General features: G+C 40.2%; 1 protein-coding gene across 2 annotated transcripts in view; it reads left to right on the plus strand.

Annotated features, from left to right (window-relative positions):
- DOCK1 (dedicator of cytokinesis 1) overlaps positions 1–18,099 on the plus strand; it is a 599,368-nt gene that overhangs the window by 307,328 nt on the left and 273,941 nt on the right. For both annotated transcript variants that reach the window (XM_019502991.1, XM_019502992.1), the window contains exon 29: positions 15,183–15,277. In XM_019502991.1, the coding sequence (XP_019358536.1) occupies positions 15,183–15,277 (95 nt within the window). The remainder of the gene's footprint in view (positions 1–15,182; positions 15,278–18,099) is intronic.

Consider the following 18,099-nt stretch of genomic DNA (forward strand, 5'->3'; position numbering starts at 1 on the left):
TCCCACTTTTGCCCCGTCCTGGGCCCTCCCCAGGGTTCTTCTTTGTTTTTTTTTTTTTTTTTTTTTAACTACCTTTTATTTGTGGGTCTATTTTCAAGATGTATATAGGACATTTTAAACTTATAGATTAATTACATAAATTACAAATTACCAATAATGATTTAAAATCATATTTTTCTTTAATAGTTGGAATTCAGGCTAGGATACAACTTAATTAGAGCATAATAGGAGGGAGTTTTATAGCTAAGGAGATAAGTCTCTAATGACCTGGAACCATTATTGCCATATGGCAAGTGCATGCTGCAAGTAGCAACCAAACTTGTTGGCTGGGATCCATCAATTAGCAAATGACCTGAAGTCTGATCATCTGTGTTATATTACAAATTCTGTTACCTAGGGATTCTAGGTTTCTGTGTCAGAGCATTTCAAACAGTTTTCTGATCTGCTCTAATCTTGAGAACAGCCTCTATTTACTGGAGAGTTTTAGATACAAAAAAGAAAGAGAAATAGGTTTCTTTATTTGTGTAATTTCAGTGTTGTATAATTTAAAATGCTTGCCTGTGGTTTTATTGTAGCCAGATGGGAACAAGGGTAGTGCTTTTTTGGTATAACAATTAATTCATCTTTTTTGCAATAGAAGTAACTTTGATGTATTATAATTATTCAGGTTTTCTTTTTCTTTTTTCTTGTTTTGAAAAAATAGAAAAGGAAAAAACACAAAGAGCTTACTATATGTTATTCGCTAATTATTTGCCCATTTTACTTAGGATAATAGTAAGGATTAATTTATGACCTATCCATAAGCAGGGGAAAGATCTACAAAGCAATTTGTGATTAGTCGCATGATTTTTGATGTTGTTCCATGTAGACAGCATGGGAAGAGTTGAGAAATGTTGATGACAGGAATGTCCAAAGCTGCCTGTATTTTTCAAAGGCTTAGTTGGCTAATTCTTAGTTGTGGGGAGAAGCCTTGCTCCATTCAGGATTAACAGCTCTGAACCCTTTACTGCAGCTAGCTTCTTTCAAAAGCAGAGCCAAAACCAAACGTTAGGTCTTGCAGAAAGAAAAAGAATGAAATGGTTGCCCTGGTTTAGTTTGTAGGTACTGTTGGCTAATTGTGGGCACAGTTACTATGTGTGTTGTTTTGCATTAATTCCCACACCCTTAGTTAAGCCAAGATTCACTAATAGCAGAAGCAACACTTTTCAGTCTCGGGACACCTTGTTTTGGGTGTTGGAAAGGTATATTATTAATTATAATAGATCATTTTCTTTCTTTAATGATAGATCCTGATCTTCAAGTGAAAGGCAGGCGTACCATGTTCTAGATAATCATATTTAGGTCAATGAAGATAACAGAGGTAGTTTTAGTACAGGAGTTGGTAACATGACCTATGGACTGGATCTGGCCTGTGGAGCCACTGAATCTGCCTGGCAGAGCTGGAAGGCGTTGCCTCTGCCTATGTCTGTGCTGGGGCTGGGTATTGAGGAGCTTCCCTAGGACCCAGCAGTGGGAAACTGCACCACCATCACACAACTTCCAGGCAATGGGGAACTGAGCCAGGTCTTGGGCAGCTTCCAGCTGCACGCAGGAAGCAGAGGGTAGAGAGAGGAGCAGGAAGAGTCAGTGTGGTGCAGATGCAGTTTTCAGCTGTCCAGCCCTGGCATAACTCTCCTCCGGCTGGAAGCTGAGCTCACACCCCAGCTGGCAAGTGAGGAGCTGGGACAAGTAGGGCCAGCGCAGCTTCCAGCTCCCAGGCCCTCACATGGGTACAGGCAAACCCCTTCACTCATGACTGGCCACCAAAACTGTGTAGCTCGCACCAGACTGAAGGTAGATTGTTCCAGCCCATAGCTTGAAATGGTTTCTGGCCCTTCTTCTAGCATATAAAAATTGCTTAAACTAAATAGTAATCCAGTTTTAAGATGATAAAAAAACTTGATATTTTTAAAGAATGTGTACCAATCTATTTGTTCTTCCACTGGGTTTTACATGGTTAAATTGAAAAGCACTTTCTCTTATAATATGTCAATTAAACATACTATACAGATATACTTATGGATAAAATAAGACTCTGATTATTCTGATGCAATATTAAATGCTTATTCAAAATGGAAAGAAATAATTTCCCCAACGGGTCTTCTTCTCTCAGTGGGAAATCAATTTAGTGAACTAGGTTGACCTCCTTTTGAAAAAAGGGGTCATTTATGGTTTTTGAAATGTTAAATAATCAAACTATAGTCAGGAGTTTGAAGAATTTGTGATCTATATACTATGCTGCCCTATCACATAATAACAGTCCCCTTCTTTTTCAATTTCTGCTGTGTCGTGACCTCATATTATGCCGATTGAATGTGGTCTTGGATTTAATAGCAGAAATTCTTTGTAGTCTAGTCTAAAACTCTTATCTTAGATCAGCTCTGTATTATGGGCTTGCTTTATAATAGACCATTTTTTCACTTTTACAGCTTCTTTGAATTGCTTATAAACTAGTAGAAGTTCTAGTACAAATCTTGCTGTCATCAGTTTTGAGACATACTTTTTGTCTTGAATTAAAATGTTGCCTCTTTTGAATTACTTTAACATTGCTCTTGATTTGTAAAAGCTAATTTATGCTAATAACAGTAATATATATGGTAATCTGGTAACAAATGTCTAATATGTTAACAGTAAATAATTATATGTTAAATTAACATTAAAACATAAATTATACGATTGGATGTGTAATGATAATGGATTGTAATTCCCCTGCCAAAAGGGAAACTACTAAAATAATTGTTTAGTAACTGTAGTGAATAAACTGGTTCGTTTTTTAATATGAACAATACCTAATAAAGTTATCAGCACAAAATTACAGCATACAAATCAATAACAAAAATGCTCCTTTTCCTTTTTTTACACATCTAATAGTGCTTTATTTAAACTGTGTCACTTTCTCTTCAGTGGAAAGCATTTATGTTGTATTTTAGTGAGAAGGGGAAAAATAATTATTTTCATTAAAATGGTACTTGTTTGGCTGTGTTCTGGATGGACACTTGAGTATACCTTGACAACTAGCTTTGAGATTCCATTCTTTTTTATATTTTAGTTTATTTTTAAGATGCATTATTCAGTAATTAATATTGAAATCAGGTTTCAGATTTAATACCAGTAGAATTACCTGCCATGCTCAGTGCCAACAGCTTTTATTGCTTGGTGGTGTTCCTAATACATAAGACTCCTTGTTTTGTCTTCTTCCTGTGGTTAACATAACATAAGCCTATGTCCCTGAGTGTGGACTTGCCTGAAGGCTCTTAACCCTTAACTTTTGGGGTAAAGGGAGGGCAGTATGATCATTTTATAGGGGTCCTTTGACTCACATTTGTAATTTTGGAGATTATAAAAGATTAAAAGGTGCCTTAATCGCAGTATATACATTTTTACATATAAACATAATTTCTGGTGGCACAAGGCTCTAATCTATGTACAAAGGCATAAAAAGTCCTCCAATTAGAAATTAAAGCTAGATGAATTCATATATGAAATAGAGAGGTAGTTATACACCGTACCCTTCCTTGTTTAAAAAAAAAACCACTATTTGAAGTGAATATAATTCATAGGTGAAACAGTTTAACTCAAGCTCTAGTTTCTTCTCCATCATAAAAAGCTTTTTTACATTAAGATTGGATATGTCTCTAAAAAATATGCTATAGCTGAATCAGAAGTTAGGGGCTTGAGGCAGAAATGCTAAACAAAATGTTATGGCCTGTATTAAGCACAAGGTCAGATTTAGATGATCACAATGGTTCCTTCTGGCCTCAAAATCTTTTCAAACCTAGGGCAGGAGAGTCCCTTCTTGTACTTGTCTAAAGGATCTGAACTCTGCTCAGATGAAGCTTTTTCTTCTAAAAGAGGGGAAGATCTTTCTCATTTACCAACATACCTTTTCCTGAGGGAGAATCATATGAGAGGAGATAATTTCTGATGTTAACACCTTTGACTTCTTCCTTGTACATGATACCTTTAATTCAAGGTTGAAACCTTATACTGTTTTGGATGGTAGCAAAGTTTATGCCAAGGTGGACTGTATGGGAGTGCTACTGCGTATTCCTCCCAAAGTTCTTTGTGCCCTCTGTAGATAGAAGCATTCAGCCAGTACTTGAAAGGGAGTTGGTTTTAATAGCACATCCCCCAGCTGCTCTGATCATATGAAACATGTATATTCAGATCTGGAGATTTCTTTGGAGACTGTGAACCATGTGGAAAACTGAGCTCCATATAAATGTTCCAAATTCCATTTCTACTCCCATTCCCTTCCATCTTCCTTTCTGCAAGCATCCATCCTCCCAGCTTTAGTGTGAGGAACTGGGGGAGGAAAGGAGGGTGTACTAGGTCCACAGCCTTTTTGATAACCTTAGCTCTGATTGTTGATTGTTTTATCCCAGAATGGGGGTTTTGTGATTTTTAGGGCATGTATAGACATTCGAAAGTGCGTAGATGTTCAAAATTTTCCTCCCAGAGAAAAAATAGCCACTCTGGGAGGAAAAATAACCCAGGAGCAATCGGGGTTAAATTGCTCTGAAGAGTATTTCTTTTGGGAGACTGAACATCTATACATACAGTTTCCCCTCGTGCCCTAGCCAACCCCTGTGCAGCAAGCTGAGCCAGGTTGGAGCAGCCCGGGACTGGCAGGCTGACCCCCTTGGGCCCTCTGCCAGCTGGGGCTTCTCTGACCCAGCTCAACATGCTGCAGTCCTGCATGCACGTTCAGACAGCATGGCTGGGAGCAATAAACTCCAGCCCAACATGTTCTGGAGTTTTTTGCTATTCATGAATAGCATGCACAAATGCTCCTAATAAGTATCAAAGTTCCGCCCAAGCCTAAATGGCCTATTAGGTTAGTCTTAACTCTTTAAGACATAACATTTTTCTGTAGGCAGCAGCACACAAGGAAGGGACGTGGATAACATTGGCTCCAGTCACCTTTGATAAAAAGCCATTTAGCTGGTTCATTTTGTCCTGCGTATTTACATATATTTTTTATGATTTTTATGATGCAGGTTTTGGGTTTGTTTTTGTTTTTTTTTGACTATTTGAGAATATTCCCTTATGATGGTATGGTTTGCTTTGCTCTGAAAAAGTATTTGATCATCACAGACAGAAAGGATGAGGATGTTCAAGAGGATTCTTTTGGTGACCTGATAGGTTTGAAGAATTAGACCCCATTGAACTATACAAAGGAGTACACTAAAATTCTTTTATTTCTTAAATGAGGCTGTCTAACTGATGGCCTGCAGACCACATACAGCCCACAAAGGCTTAATGTGTGGCCTTCAGACTCTCACCCAGCCACTGCTTCCACCATCACTCCAATTGCTATTGTCTCCAGGCCCTCTTCCTCCACTGGCTGCCACTTCCTGCCTTTACCCGAGGGGTTGGGGCAGTGTGGCACTGTGAGGAACTGAAGGCAAGTATGGGGCTGCACTGGAGGGGTTGGGGTGGGGATCATGCCTGTACGATGCAGTGACTGGGGGGGAAAGGGGGTGCCATTGTGGTGGGGGAAGCACCCAGTGCAGCAATAGGTGGAGGAAAGCATCTGTGCATGCCAGTGCACCTGGTGCAGCTCACACAGCATATGGCTTTCACTAGCGTTGCCCCTGGGGCCTTAGAAGCTGGACAGCCCTGTCTTAAATTATTAAATATTTGTAAAAAATCTATAATTCTCCAGAATGGTCTTTTCCATCTGTGAATAGTTTTATTTCATCACAGTGCAGTTCAGTCTTTCACTTTGAAATAACCTTTACCTTTTAGGTGAGATCTTCATGTCATTCGTTAGTATCTTCCATCACTAATTTTCAGTCTCCTATATGCAAATTATTTCACTCAGTCCAAAGTTTAGAAGGGTTATTGTGGAATCTGGAATTTGTTTTCCTTGTTTCACAGTGTCCTAAACCTTTGTCATAGTAAATACACTGACGGCAAGAAAACTAAGTTGTATTTCACTGGAAGCAAATCAGTCATCATCTTGCACTTGCCAAATGCATTTTTTGAGTTCTGTAGCTTTGAGGCTCACCACAATGCTGGGGAAGGCAGATTCTTTTAGGCTTTTCAATACATTTGGTTTGTTATACGTTCTATGCAAAGACACTTTCATGAGACAGACTCATTGAGGTTAGAGAACAATTTGCTGGATAATTAGAGATTTTGAATAGTTTCATATTAGGTATTGCATTTTCTTTATAGTTTTTACTACATGGATGAGTAAATTAGTACTTCGGCAGCTCTCCTCTGTTTTAAACCACAGATAATGAAGGTCATTTGCCTTACTTTGGCATGCACGTGTGTGTGTGTGTGTGTGTGTGTGTTTGTATGTACACAAAGGCAGGAACACATGTTCATTTTACGTAGCTTTGGAAAAAAGTAGCTGTCAGTGTTTAGATTTTAAGTGAGGTAGGATATCTTTTTAAAGGCAAACAAAAATTGTGTGTTTGCTACTATTTTGCTATTGGAGTTGAAATTTTAATAACACATTTTCACTTTACTCATGAGATTTTAGTGATTTAAACTTCCAATAGAAAACCCAGCACCTTGGCTATATTGTTTTGAAAAGGTCATGCGGAGAAAGGCAAGCCAAACCAAAGGATACACTGCCTTGACAAAGGGAAGTTGTACATGTTTTTTGGAAAAGGTGCATCACCTGGCACGTGCTGCTGACCTTCTGTGATGCTTTATCGAAACAATAAACCTTTTTTATTAAATATTAAACCTGTAAAGAACACAGTCCCCTTATGAGGGGTTCCAATGATATATTACGGCTACAGATTACATTGTTGTAAAGTTCTTTGCACATTATTTAAAAATGATTTGTCTGTTGTTTGCGTTGTGCTTTTTTTCTAATGTGTATACATATTGTGTTTAAATGCATCAAGCAAACGTATTATAATACAAGGGTGTGCATTTACAGTCCACAGTTCATCTCTATCTTTCCTTTCCACCTCTTCATTATCTTGCTAATTTATAACAAGGTTTCAAAAGAGATAATGCTGATGCTTTCAGAGCCGTGCTGTGCTCAGCTGTTTGGAGGTGGTATGTATATAGCCATTTGTTCTTTGTACCCCTGCCACAGCCAAACAGCTGACTGTAGTGTGCCCAGCAGCAGATCTTCTTAAAGCCAACTACAGGTCAGCTAAAAGAGGACAGATGGAAGAAACAAGGATGGAGAAGGGGGGAGAAAAGAGAGGGAAGTTCAAGTAGAAGGAGAAAGGGGAAAGGGAGAAGGATGCAGTGCAACTTCTCATTGAACTGCTTAGTCGGGGTGTACGAAGCGGGCCGTATTCAATTCAGATTTGGACTCAGCCCAAATCAGGGACAGTGATTTGATTAGTTGATTTGGATCGCTGTCCTCGATTCAATTAGGCTGAATCCGAATCTGAAGATTCAATGCTGATTCAGACATAGATACAGCTTTAAATGTTTTTTCTAAGTACCTTGAGTACCAGCGCAGCTTGTGAGCACTGTGATGCTGGGGCGCATGGAGTGTCCCACAGGAGTGCGGAAGGCCCTCCATGTGCTCGGCGGTGAACCCAGAAGTGGACCGGAAGTACCCAGAAGTGGTCCACTGGGGAGTGCGTGCCCCCCCCCCCCAGCTTGGTGATCGGCTGCAGGGGAACCTTGGGTGCCCCCCGCAACCCAGGAGGCACCAGTCGCTGAGCCGGGGGGGGGGGCGGGGGCGTGGAGAGGCCCCCCAGCATGTTTCCTGGTGGACCTGGAAGTGGACTAGAAGTGCTTCTAGGTCTGCTGCCAAGTGCTCTGGAGAGCCCCCTGCATTAGCCCAGGTATTGCAGCATTCACAAGCGGCCTGCTACCTAGAGGTATGTAGAAAAACATCCAAAGCTGTGGCTTATGTCCGAATTGCCAAATCTTTCCGAAGCTCTCCAAATTGATTCAGAAGGTTCCTATTCAATTCGGAGAGGTTAAAGGGTCGATTCAGATTTGGAGATTTGGCCATCAGATCGGGCCGAATCTCCACCGAATCAAATCCGGGACTGAAGCTTCACACAGCCCTACTGCTTAGTTCATTATTTACATACCTGATAATCCATTTTATAGGTCGCTGGTATAAAATGTTATTCACAATGAACTTTGTATGAATTATAATAGCCTTCTACAGTATTTTAGACTATTAATATTTCTTTGGAGGGTACAACTATTTTCCTTGGAATCCACTAGTTCGAGAAGATTGTACCAGCTGCTTCTTAAATAAGCAAAGCAATCAGCTGAATCCTGTGTGGGTTTTTTTTTTTTTTTTTAGATGAGTATTTCAGTTAATAGTCGCTGACTTGCATGGTAATTAAAAAATCCCCTAGCTACATGGCTCATGATCTGCGTCACCGAGGTCATTAAGAGCCTCCCTCAGGCCTGTTGCATGCACTGACCTTCATTGCTGGTGAATTCCTCTTCCCTGAAACTCAGCATCAGCTTCTGATCGGATTCATTCTGCCTCCCGAGTCCACTTCGGATGCAAACCTACTACCCCATGTCTCTTTTTCTCTGTTTGGGGAGACTACTTAAAGAATCTGGGGAGGCAACAGCTGCTAGCTGTTTTCTATCATTTGGAAGCATATTGAGTTTTGTAAGGATGCAGCAGGAACTAATGTATTTTTTCTGTAAAGAAAATTGGGTGGGGCTTTGTTTCTCAAAGAAAGTATAGGGAGTGATTTGTGTATCATAACTTGATTTTTTTTTTTTCCCTTTAGCCTATTTAAATCTTATTATCTGGAGAATTCAACATCACATCTACAGTTCCATTCCAAGCAGTGTAATTATCTGTTAGGTTCATTTAAAATGCTTCACTTGAAATCTGAAGCAATGACCCAGGACTACTGGGAGTGAGAGATGCCTCATAGCTGCTTTTTGGTTAACCATCGCTATCTGAGGGTGAAGCTCACAGCATATTTCAGTGCAGTTTAGGGTTACCTGATCTAGCTCAAGCATCAGAAATAGTGTAGACACACAGTGGAATGGAGCTCAGTGCAAGGTAACGTGCCTTACTGAGAAGCTTTAAATGAGCAAATGCAAAAAGCTCTACAGGGGTGTAGGTTGCAGTAGTGTTGGCCTAAGGACATGGAATGCACCCCAGAAATCTATTAATCTATAAATCTATTAATCTCTGCTTGTTACTTTGAAACCTTCCCTAAAACTTCAAGTTTTTATTTTTTCTAGTCATGCAGGGAAGGAGAAAACATTGCTTTTTTTAAAGGTCTAAGCACATCTGTTTTCTCTTCAAACTTCTCGTCCTTATAAGTTGGCAGGTGTGGAGCCCACGTGCCATCTGCTTGCTAGAACAGAGCCCTGGGGAAGCTTGGGGTGTCAGTATATAGCATTAGGAGCTGCTGATTCATTTTGTCATACAGGATGCTGGAGAAGGTAGTTGTCTGTCATCTAAAATCCTCCTTTCAATGATTTCCCATGCATCTTGTGATTTGTAGATGGTTTCAAATTATTTTATTACACCTGGGGATTTACTGGAGAACTTTTGGAAAATCACAGGGATGAGAACAGTAGTCTGAGATACACAGGTCGTAGTGTTTAGGGATCTGAGCTGTAGAAGGAGAGTTCCTTTTGTGTTACCACTCACCCAAACTATGAGACAGAGAGTCCCTTTCTTCTTAGCTAAATGAAAGGTCAGTTGTTGAGAAGAACCATCTGTCTGGGAGTGTTTCCTGTTGCCTCTTCCTTGTCATAAACATGAAGCTCATTGGTGCCATCTTGAGGGCTGCAGAACTTCCTATGCCCAGTGGCATATTAATTAGGTATCTTAGGTGAAGTAAGGTCAGGGTTTGCATAACTTGCTGCTTTACTTTGCTTCATTATCCTTTGGTTACAGTTGGAACAGTTTTGCACTGGTTCAGAGAACTGGGGAATGTGTCTTTCCTTAAGTCTCAGAAGAAACTGTATGAACTATTATTTTAAAAATCTAGATTGTTGCTCAGAATACAAGCTGAACTGGTACAAAATCATCTCCTTGGGAAGTATAAACTGCCAGGAGAGCATTAATTTAAGTACTGTATATACAGAACGGTTGTATTTCAAAATCTTCATTTAAGAAGTGGTATAGTCTGATGCCTGTGAAAGTAGGGCTATTAACGTGTAAATGTCAGTAGATAAAAAAAAAGTATGGTTGATTCAATCAATTAGTACAAATCATACATTACACCACCTTCATGGTCAGTAAAGTATGCAAGTAGATCAGCAAAGTGCGTGAAAATTCATCTGCCGCTGAATGCAGCTTGATCAGTTAAGTGTGCAAACACTGAACAGCCGAAGCATGCAGCACAACTAATAAAGTATGAAATGGAATCTGCTTTAAGAAATCAGGAAAGCATGCATCTGCCTTCATAAAATGTTCACAAAGATAAACTCTGTGGACCCAAATCTACTTTCATTCATATGGGTACAACTCCCATTGAAATCTCAATTATAAGGCTATGAAGCAAGGTCAGGAAAGAAATCAACCACCTCATGCAGTAGGAAAAAACTGCACTTAAATGAAAGAAATATTACATGATGCTTAATCAGCAAAATATGCAACACAGTCATTAAAAGTATGTAGCTCTTTGACAAAGACTATATGAAAAATTAGCAGTTTGCAGTTTGATCACTAAAGTGCAAATACATTTTACTGAGCTACAGAAGTACGTGCCTGGAATGCATTTTGCCTTATGCAACAGTAGCATCTCATTAGCCACTAGCAGTTCCAAATTTTAACTCAATTCTTTTAGTGTCAAAGTGTCATCTTTCGCGGATGCATTCAAGGGGGATGATTTTGGGGAAGGATTACATGGTAATTATTTCTTTATTCTAGTGGCTGTTCTGTAAAACATATTTTCTGTGGATGCTGATAGGCCTCTTTAGCTGTACTTAAAAATGTTTCAGCCACTACACTTAAATATGATTCAGCAGATTGAATAAAAAAACCAAAACCAAAACCAAAATCTATCCCCCTTTGATAGCTGCAGAATGCTGCATTAGGCATCTTAAGCCAATCATCCATTTCTCCAGCTCCTACCTCAGTGTATACTAAATGTGTATGCTTAGGGACTCTTCTTGGATAAGATCTTTCTTGGCTAGCTAATAGCTGTACTCTGACAAAATCCAGAGAGATATTGTGTATCCACAAAATATGCATTTCTTCAACTATTCTGTAAGATAATAACCCATCCCTGGGGTATATGGAAGTCCCTGACTCATGCCAATAGTGAACTTATCAGTCAGGGTAAATATTTCATAGGACAGTGAATCAGAAAGATGAACCTTAACCATGGTACAAAATCTTGTAAGCCTTCAGATAAAGGACTGGATGGGGGACAATGTCTTAGATAAAGAGACAAATGCATATCATTTCCCCCCTTTTTTGTAGAAATTTAACATTTTGAACTTTGTGTTTTGTATATGGTCCCTGTAAACCCCAGCTCAGGAAAAATGTCCTAGTACTGTCCTGGGATAGCTAAGACAACTGTGTGAGAAATAAAAAGTGCAATAGGGCTGGGTGGGAACAGACTGACTTGGAAGAAGAGCTTTCCCATATTCTGAAGTTTTGTTACATTAATATGAAAAATAAATATGGTGTTACAGTACCCCAAATTAAACTTTCCACGATAAATTTACATTAAGCTTTGCATTATAAATTGCAAAACAATTCTGCTGTCTAATTAAAGTAACAAACTGCCTTATTCGATAAAGAGGCAAGGGTTTTGGTGGGTAAACGGAGGTTTTGAAGTAAATGCATTCTTCTTCAGATGTCTACTGCATTGAATGCCAAAGCTTACCTAAGTCTATCCCAACCACGTATATGGGCCAAAAAAAAAAGCTCACCTTACTTTTCACATATTTCTGAGACTCATAGATTCATAGATGCTAGGGTTGGAAGGGACCTCAACAGATCATTGAGTCCGACCCCCTGCCTAGGCAGGAAAGTGTGCTGGGATCAGATGACCCCAGCCAGGTGCCTATCCAGCCTTCTCTTAAAGATCCCCAGGGTAGAGGACAGCACCACCTCCCTTGGAAGCCCATTCCAAATTTTGGCCACCCTTACTGTAAAGAAGTTTTTCCTAATATCTAGCCTAAATCTGCTCTCTGTCAGTTTGTGACCATTGTTCCTTTTACGCCAAGAGGTGCCCTGGTGAATAGAGCATCCGTTGCTGCTTCCCCCTAATAAATTTGTAAGCGGCACAAGATCACCTCTCAGCTTTCTCTTGTGGAGGCTGAAGAGGTCCAGGTCCCTCAGTCTCTCCTCACAGGGCTTGTCCTGTAAGCCCCTAACCATACAAGTGGCCCTCCTCTGGACCCTCTCGAGTCTATCAACATTCTTCTTGAAATATGGTGCCCAAAACTGGGCGCAGTACTCCAACCACTGTCTGACCAATGCCGCAAAGAGGGGAAGTATCACCTTGGATCTATTTGTCATGCATCTGCTAATGCATGATCAAGTGCAGTTAGCTTTGCCGATGATTTAGTCACACTCATGACTCATGTTCATCTTGGAGTCCACTATGACTGTGAGATCCCTTTCCAATTCTGTGCTGCTGAGAGGGTCACTTCCCAGCCAGTAGGATATTTTTGCAGCATAGGTGCTGGACTCTGCACTTGTCCTTGTTGTACTGCATCCTATTGTGTACTGCCCACTTTTCTAACCTGTCCAGGTCTGCCTGTACTCGTTCCCTGCCCTCCGGAGTGTGCACTTCACCCCACAATTTAGTATCATCTGCAGACTTGGACAGAGTACACTTCACACCCACATCCAAGTCACTGATGAAGATATTGAAGAGTACAGGTCTAAGGACCAAACCCTGCGAGACCCCAGTACCCACATTTTTCCCGGTTGATACCAACCTGTCTGCTACCTCTCTCTGGGTACGACCGCTAAGCCAATTTGCCACCCACTGGTATGTGTAAACATCTATATCACAGCCTCTTAATTTATTTATGAGAATGGGATGAGATACTGTATTGAAGGCCTTGCTAAAATCCAAGAAAATGACATCCACCTCTATTCCTGTCTAAGCATTTTGTGACCGTGTAATAAAACAAAACCAGATTGGTCAGGCATGGTCTACCAGTTATGAATCCATGCTGGTTTCCCTGCTGCATTATTTTTCCTGCTAGACTCCCACAAATATGATCCTTCATAATCTTTTCAAAGACCTTTCCAAGGATGGAGGTGAGACTGTCTGGCCTATAATTACTTGGATCCCCCTTTCTCCCCTTCTTGAAAATAGGGACCACACTGGCCCTTTTCTAGTCCTCAGGGACCTGACCCAAGCGTCATGAGCACTCAAACAGCCATGCCAGTGGTTCTGCTATGACACCGGCCAGTTCTTTCAGCACCCTCGGATGCAGCTCATCCTGGCCTGCTGACTTGAACACATCCAGTCCATGAAAATGACTCCGCACCAAGTCAGCGTCGACAGTTGGTAGGCTGGTGTCCCTCTGATGCCCATCTAAGAACCCATTAGGAGACTCATCTTGAGCTCTGTTCAGGAACACTGAGGCAAAAAACTCATTGAATAGCTCAGCCTTGTCCCCCCTCTGTGTCACTAATTGCTCCTCCTTGTTCAGTAGGGGTCCTATGCTTCCCTGCGCTTTCATTTTAATCCTTACATACCTTAAAAAAAAAAAACAAAACAAAACAAAAAAAACCTTTTGTTGTCTTTAATTTGTGTTGTCAGCCTCAGCTCTGTAGTTGTTTTGGCCTTTCTAACTGCCTCCCTGCAAGTGCAGGCCAAGTAGGTATATTTCTCCTTGGTAGCTTCCCCCTGCTTCCACTGCTTGTATGGCTTCTTTTTTGCCCTTAGGCTCCCCTGGATTTTCCTGTTTAGCCAAGGAAGTTTTTTGGCTCCTTTCCCTCTTTTCCCTCATACTGGGATGGTCTCCCTCTGTGCCCAAAAGATCACTTCTTTTAGGAATGACCACCCTTCCTGGACTCCCATCTCGTCAATACTCTTCTATTGTGGTGCATTATTGACTAGAATCTGAAGCACGCTGAAGTTAGCCCTCCTAAAATCCAGCACTTCCATCCTACTAGTTATCTTATCCACCCTATGCCATATGGTGAATTCAATTGATTGGTGGTCACTGTCCCCAAAGCGACTACGAATCTGCAGCTCCTGTAATGCTCCCCATAATGACATCATAATGTTTACAACATTGTTCCTTATTCTATCAACCTTATTTTGTGCTCAATCAGGTATTAACTTGCAGGAACAATTTAGGCTTACCTTAGGAGGTTAATGGTGGCCAGAAAGGAACCATTGTGATAATCTAGTCCAGGAGTCAGCAACATTTTTGGGCAGAGTGCCAAAAACACTTGCAAACTTGACTTGTAAGATGTTGGTATGCCAAGGGCAGATGGTGGGGGAGCCATGAGTGGCCCAATCCCTGTTGTGGCAGTGCAGCCCTGGCCCCTTCCTGCCATCTACCCCAAGGTGTGCATGTGAAGCAAAATGTGGTGGGGGTTACTTACCCCTGATCTAGTCTGACCTATTGTATAACACAAGTCATAAGATTTCCGTAAATTAATTCCCCAACTAGAGAATATCTTTTGGACGAACATCCAATCCTGATTTGAATGTTTCCAGTGCTTAAGAATCCAGCTTCTGAAACCACTGAATGTTTTTCAGTGTAAACTGGATCCTGAGTCAGTTAAGTTAGTAACCTTTTCCCCTCTTTAATCATACAAATAATTTGTTTAATTAATACTCGTATTAAAAAGGATAGATGTCTTCATTGCTACATTTATATTTTTCTTTGACTAGTTTGATATGCTGTATTTGTTAAGAAATCCAGTTAATCCAGGATATGCCTTATTTAATGAAAACTGAAATCTTTCTAGAAAAGTTATACAGTACTTGATAGAATTATAATTTGTTCTTTTTCACTGAATAACATATTTGGTTGATTACAATACATTACCATTTAGGAAATAGATATTCTTGTTGTAGGTCTTTTCTAAAATGGCATAATATTATAATTTCCCATGTATTCATATGTAGTACACTTTAACAGTAGTTTATGTTTTTACATTTGACAAAGCAAGAGATACCTTTCTGAATCTAGTCGTTAATCAAGTGAGTTTTCATCAGCACTTGGTATCATTTTTGATCTATAAGAGTGGCCTTTTTCAAATGTTTTCCTTCTTATTTTAGGATTTTCTGATGGAAACATTTATCATGTTCAAGAATCTCATTGGGAAGAATGTCTATCCTTTCGACTGGGTTATAATGAACATGATGCAGAATAAGTAAGTACAGAGAAAAAGCGCTGAACCTTACTGAGATGACTTTTTCATGTTTGATCTGAAACAACAGTGTTGCTTAGAAACAGTCACACACACAATGCAACAGCCAGATTTTTTTTTCTGTGATGCAAATAATTATTTGAAAAATTGGCTCTAGAGATTGCAGTAGACCTGTTATTGAAAAAGAGGCAATAAAACATTGCTCATGGAGTCCAGCACAAATTAAGGGAGGGTACCATTTTTTTAAAAAGCATACACAAGACCAACAGATTTGGAATAGATAGGTAGGGGGAAGAAATTAAATGACTGAATTATTACTAATTATCATCTATCATTTGATAATAATGATGATAATTCAGAATTTTCACTACTGTTCCTATTGAGGTAGATAGGTTTAGACGCTATGCATCTCAGAAATCAATGTCTGTTGTGTGCTTGTTTGAGATTGTGCCATAACTGGATTTCTGATGATGTTAACAGAAGCTAGATAATACGTTTCCCCTACATTCTAATTGAAAGGGCATGTATTTTAAAAGCTGACCCTCTCAGCTTGGTAACGAAATGACAGGCTGTGAATCTTTCGAATCATGTTTTCTACTTGATCATTACAGTACTCAGTTTAAGTATTTAATTATTATTTAACAGTATTCGGTGTAATATTTTACATTAGTGACATTTACTAAATGTCTCCCACACATTTATGTGTTCTCTGATGCAAGTGCAAGGAAAAAACCATCTTATTTCCTAGTTGCCTGGAGAAATCTCTTCTGTGCTTACTGTTAGCTACCATGGCTATAAAGTTGTCAGTTTATCTTATAAAGCCTGTCTTAGGGGTTCAGACTTCTGCCATAAAAATCCACTGTAACTTGAGTCTTGGCATATTAAATCTGCTCTCAAGAATGAATTTTATGGTTAATAAATTTGATTAAAATGGATTCATCCATCCTTGGATTATGTTTATTGGTTATGGATATAATACTTTTGTGCTGATGTAACCAAAAACTCCACTACTTTAAATAAGGACCCTTTTCTATGTTAAATAATGAGGAGGAGGTAAAGTTCATTTGATTTTTTTTTTTTTGGTGTGTTTTTAAATGTAGCCCTGGTTGATAATCTCCAGTTACTTTCAGGACTGTGCTGTAGTTGTTTAAAGCCCGTGACAGACATTAAATTAAAGGTGCATTGGGAACTGATGCAGGATGCTAACAATTGCACTTCCTGCCATGGCACACATACATGGTAGCAGGCACAATTGTGGGGATTGAGCATCAGATTCCATTGTGCCAGTGGTGGGGGAGCCCAGAATCATGATCCCAGGATCCCTCTGCCCTGAGAAGTAGTATGTTTGGCTCCCTGCACTCTGCTGGGAGGGAGCTCTGATCAGCTTATGGGGCTCCCATCTGGAAAAGTGCATGGTGTGTTCCCACGGCTGGGAACCCCAATCAGCTGACAGGTTTCCCCATTGGGGAAGCACATGGTGCACTCCCGCATCTGGGAACTCCAGTCTGCTGACATATTCTTCCATTCATCATCATTCTAAGATGGCACAAAACAGGACTGCGCTGGGTTCTTTTTGATGCCTGTCAATTCCATTTTTAATTGGTGTAGATGTTACTGGCTGTGAATTGTATTTCCCAAAGTTATAATGAAGATGGTTGTGTTGCCTTCCCAAATGGCAGAATGGTAGTGCCTTATGAACATTGATTTGGATGGAGCTTTAGTTTTGATTTTGCTTTTGGTCTGCAAACTATCATGGCAGAAAAATAGTAGCAAAATAGTAACCCTAGGGGGATTTTTGTTTGTTTGTTTCTTGTGGTTAGAGGTGTCAGATGCATAGTTCCTGGTTCAGAAAATTAGCAGTATTTTGAATCTGCCATCCTGGATGATGGCTTTGTCATTAAAATACAAGTCTAAATAACAGCTAGACTGATGTCTAAACTGAATTTACACTGTAGATATAGGAGAGTGCCATGGTCTTCAGGCAAGTGGTATATTTTTTCTGATGTACTAGTCTGCAAAAGTGTTGTTTATATGCTTTGAGGACTTGACTCCCCAAGAAACTTGTTCACCTCTGTTTTTAAGTTAAACTCCTTTCCTTAAAATTAACCGGAATGCCAGTATTTAAATTGAATTCCATTATCTTTATGTGGGATTCTGAAATGGATTGAGCTCTTTCGATTTGTCCTCTTACAGTGAGGTGGGGCCTCCAACAATAAGCAACTATATTTTAAAAAGTACTTTCCCTATCTAATCTTTTCATTTTGTAAGACAGTTAAACATGTTAAGGGTATAGACAGACAACAGTGATCTCATTTTCAAAGGACACCATTATACTTGCCCTCCTGCTAGCTAACACCAACCCAGACATAGTGGGGTTCACTGAAACGTGGTGGGACCCAATGCATCACTGGGTGGTGAGCATCAAGGGCTATAGGCTGTACAGAAGAGATAGGACAGGGAGGAAAGGTGGGGGTGTGGTGCTGTATGTCAAGGGGCAATACATATCCTCAATGAGTAGCACTGGGTCAGAGGAGGGGCAGACCAAAATGCTCTGGGTTAGAATACAAGGAGGTTGGGGAGAAAGGGACTTAACGGTGGGGGTCTACTATAGACTACCCAACCAAGGGGAAGAGCTAGACCAGGAATTCTTAAGTCAGCTCACGGAGGCAGTTAGGTCAAAGGATGTTGTCATCACGGGCGACCTAAACTTTCCAGACATCTGCTGACAGGAGCAGTCAGCCAGGTCTGACTGCTCATGTAGGTTCCTAGCTGAGGTACAGGACCTCCATCTAACCTAGGAGGTGCACAGCTCCACCAGGGGAGAC

Source organism: Gavialis gangeticus, unplaced genomic scaffold (genome assembly GCF_001723915.1).
Source record: "Gavialis gangeticus isolate Ggan-Ray unplaced genomic scaffold, GavGan_comp1, whole genome shotgun sequence".
Taxonomy (NCBI): Eukaryota; Metazoa; Chordata; order Crocodylia; family Gavialidae; genus Gavialis; species Gavialis gangeticus.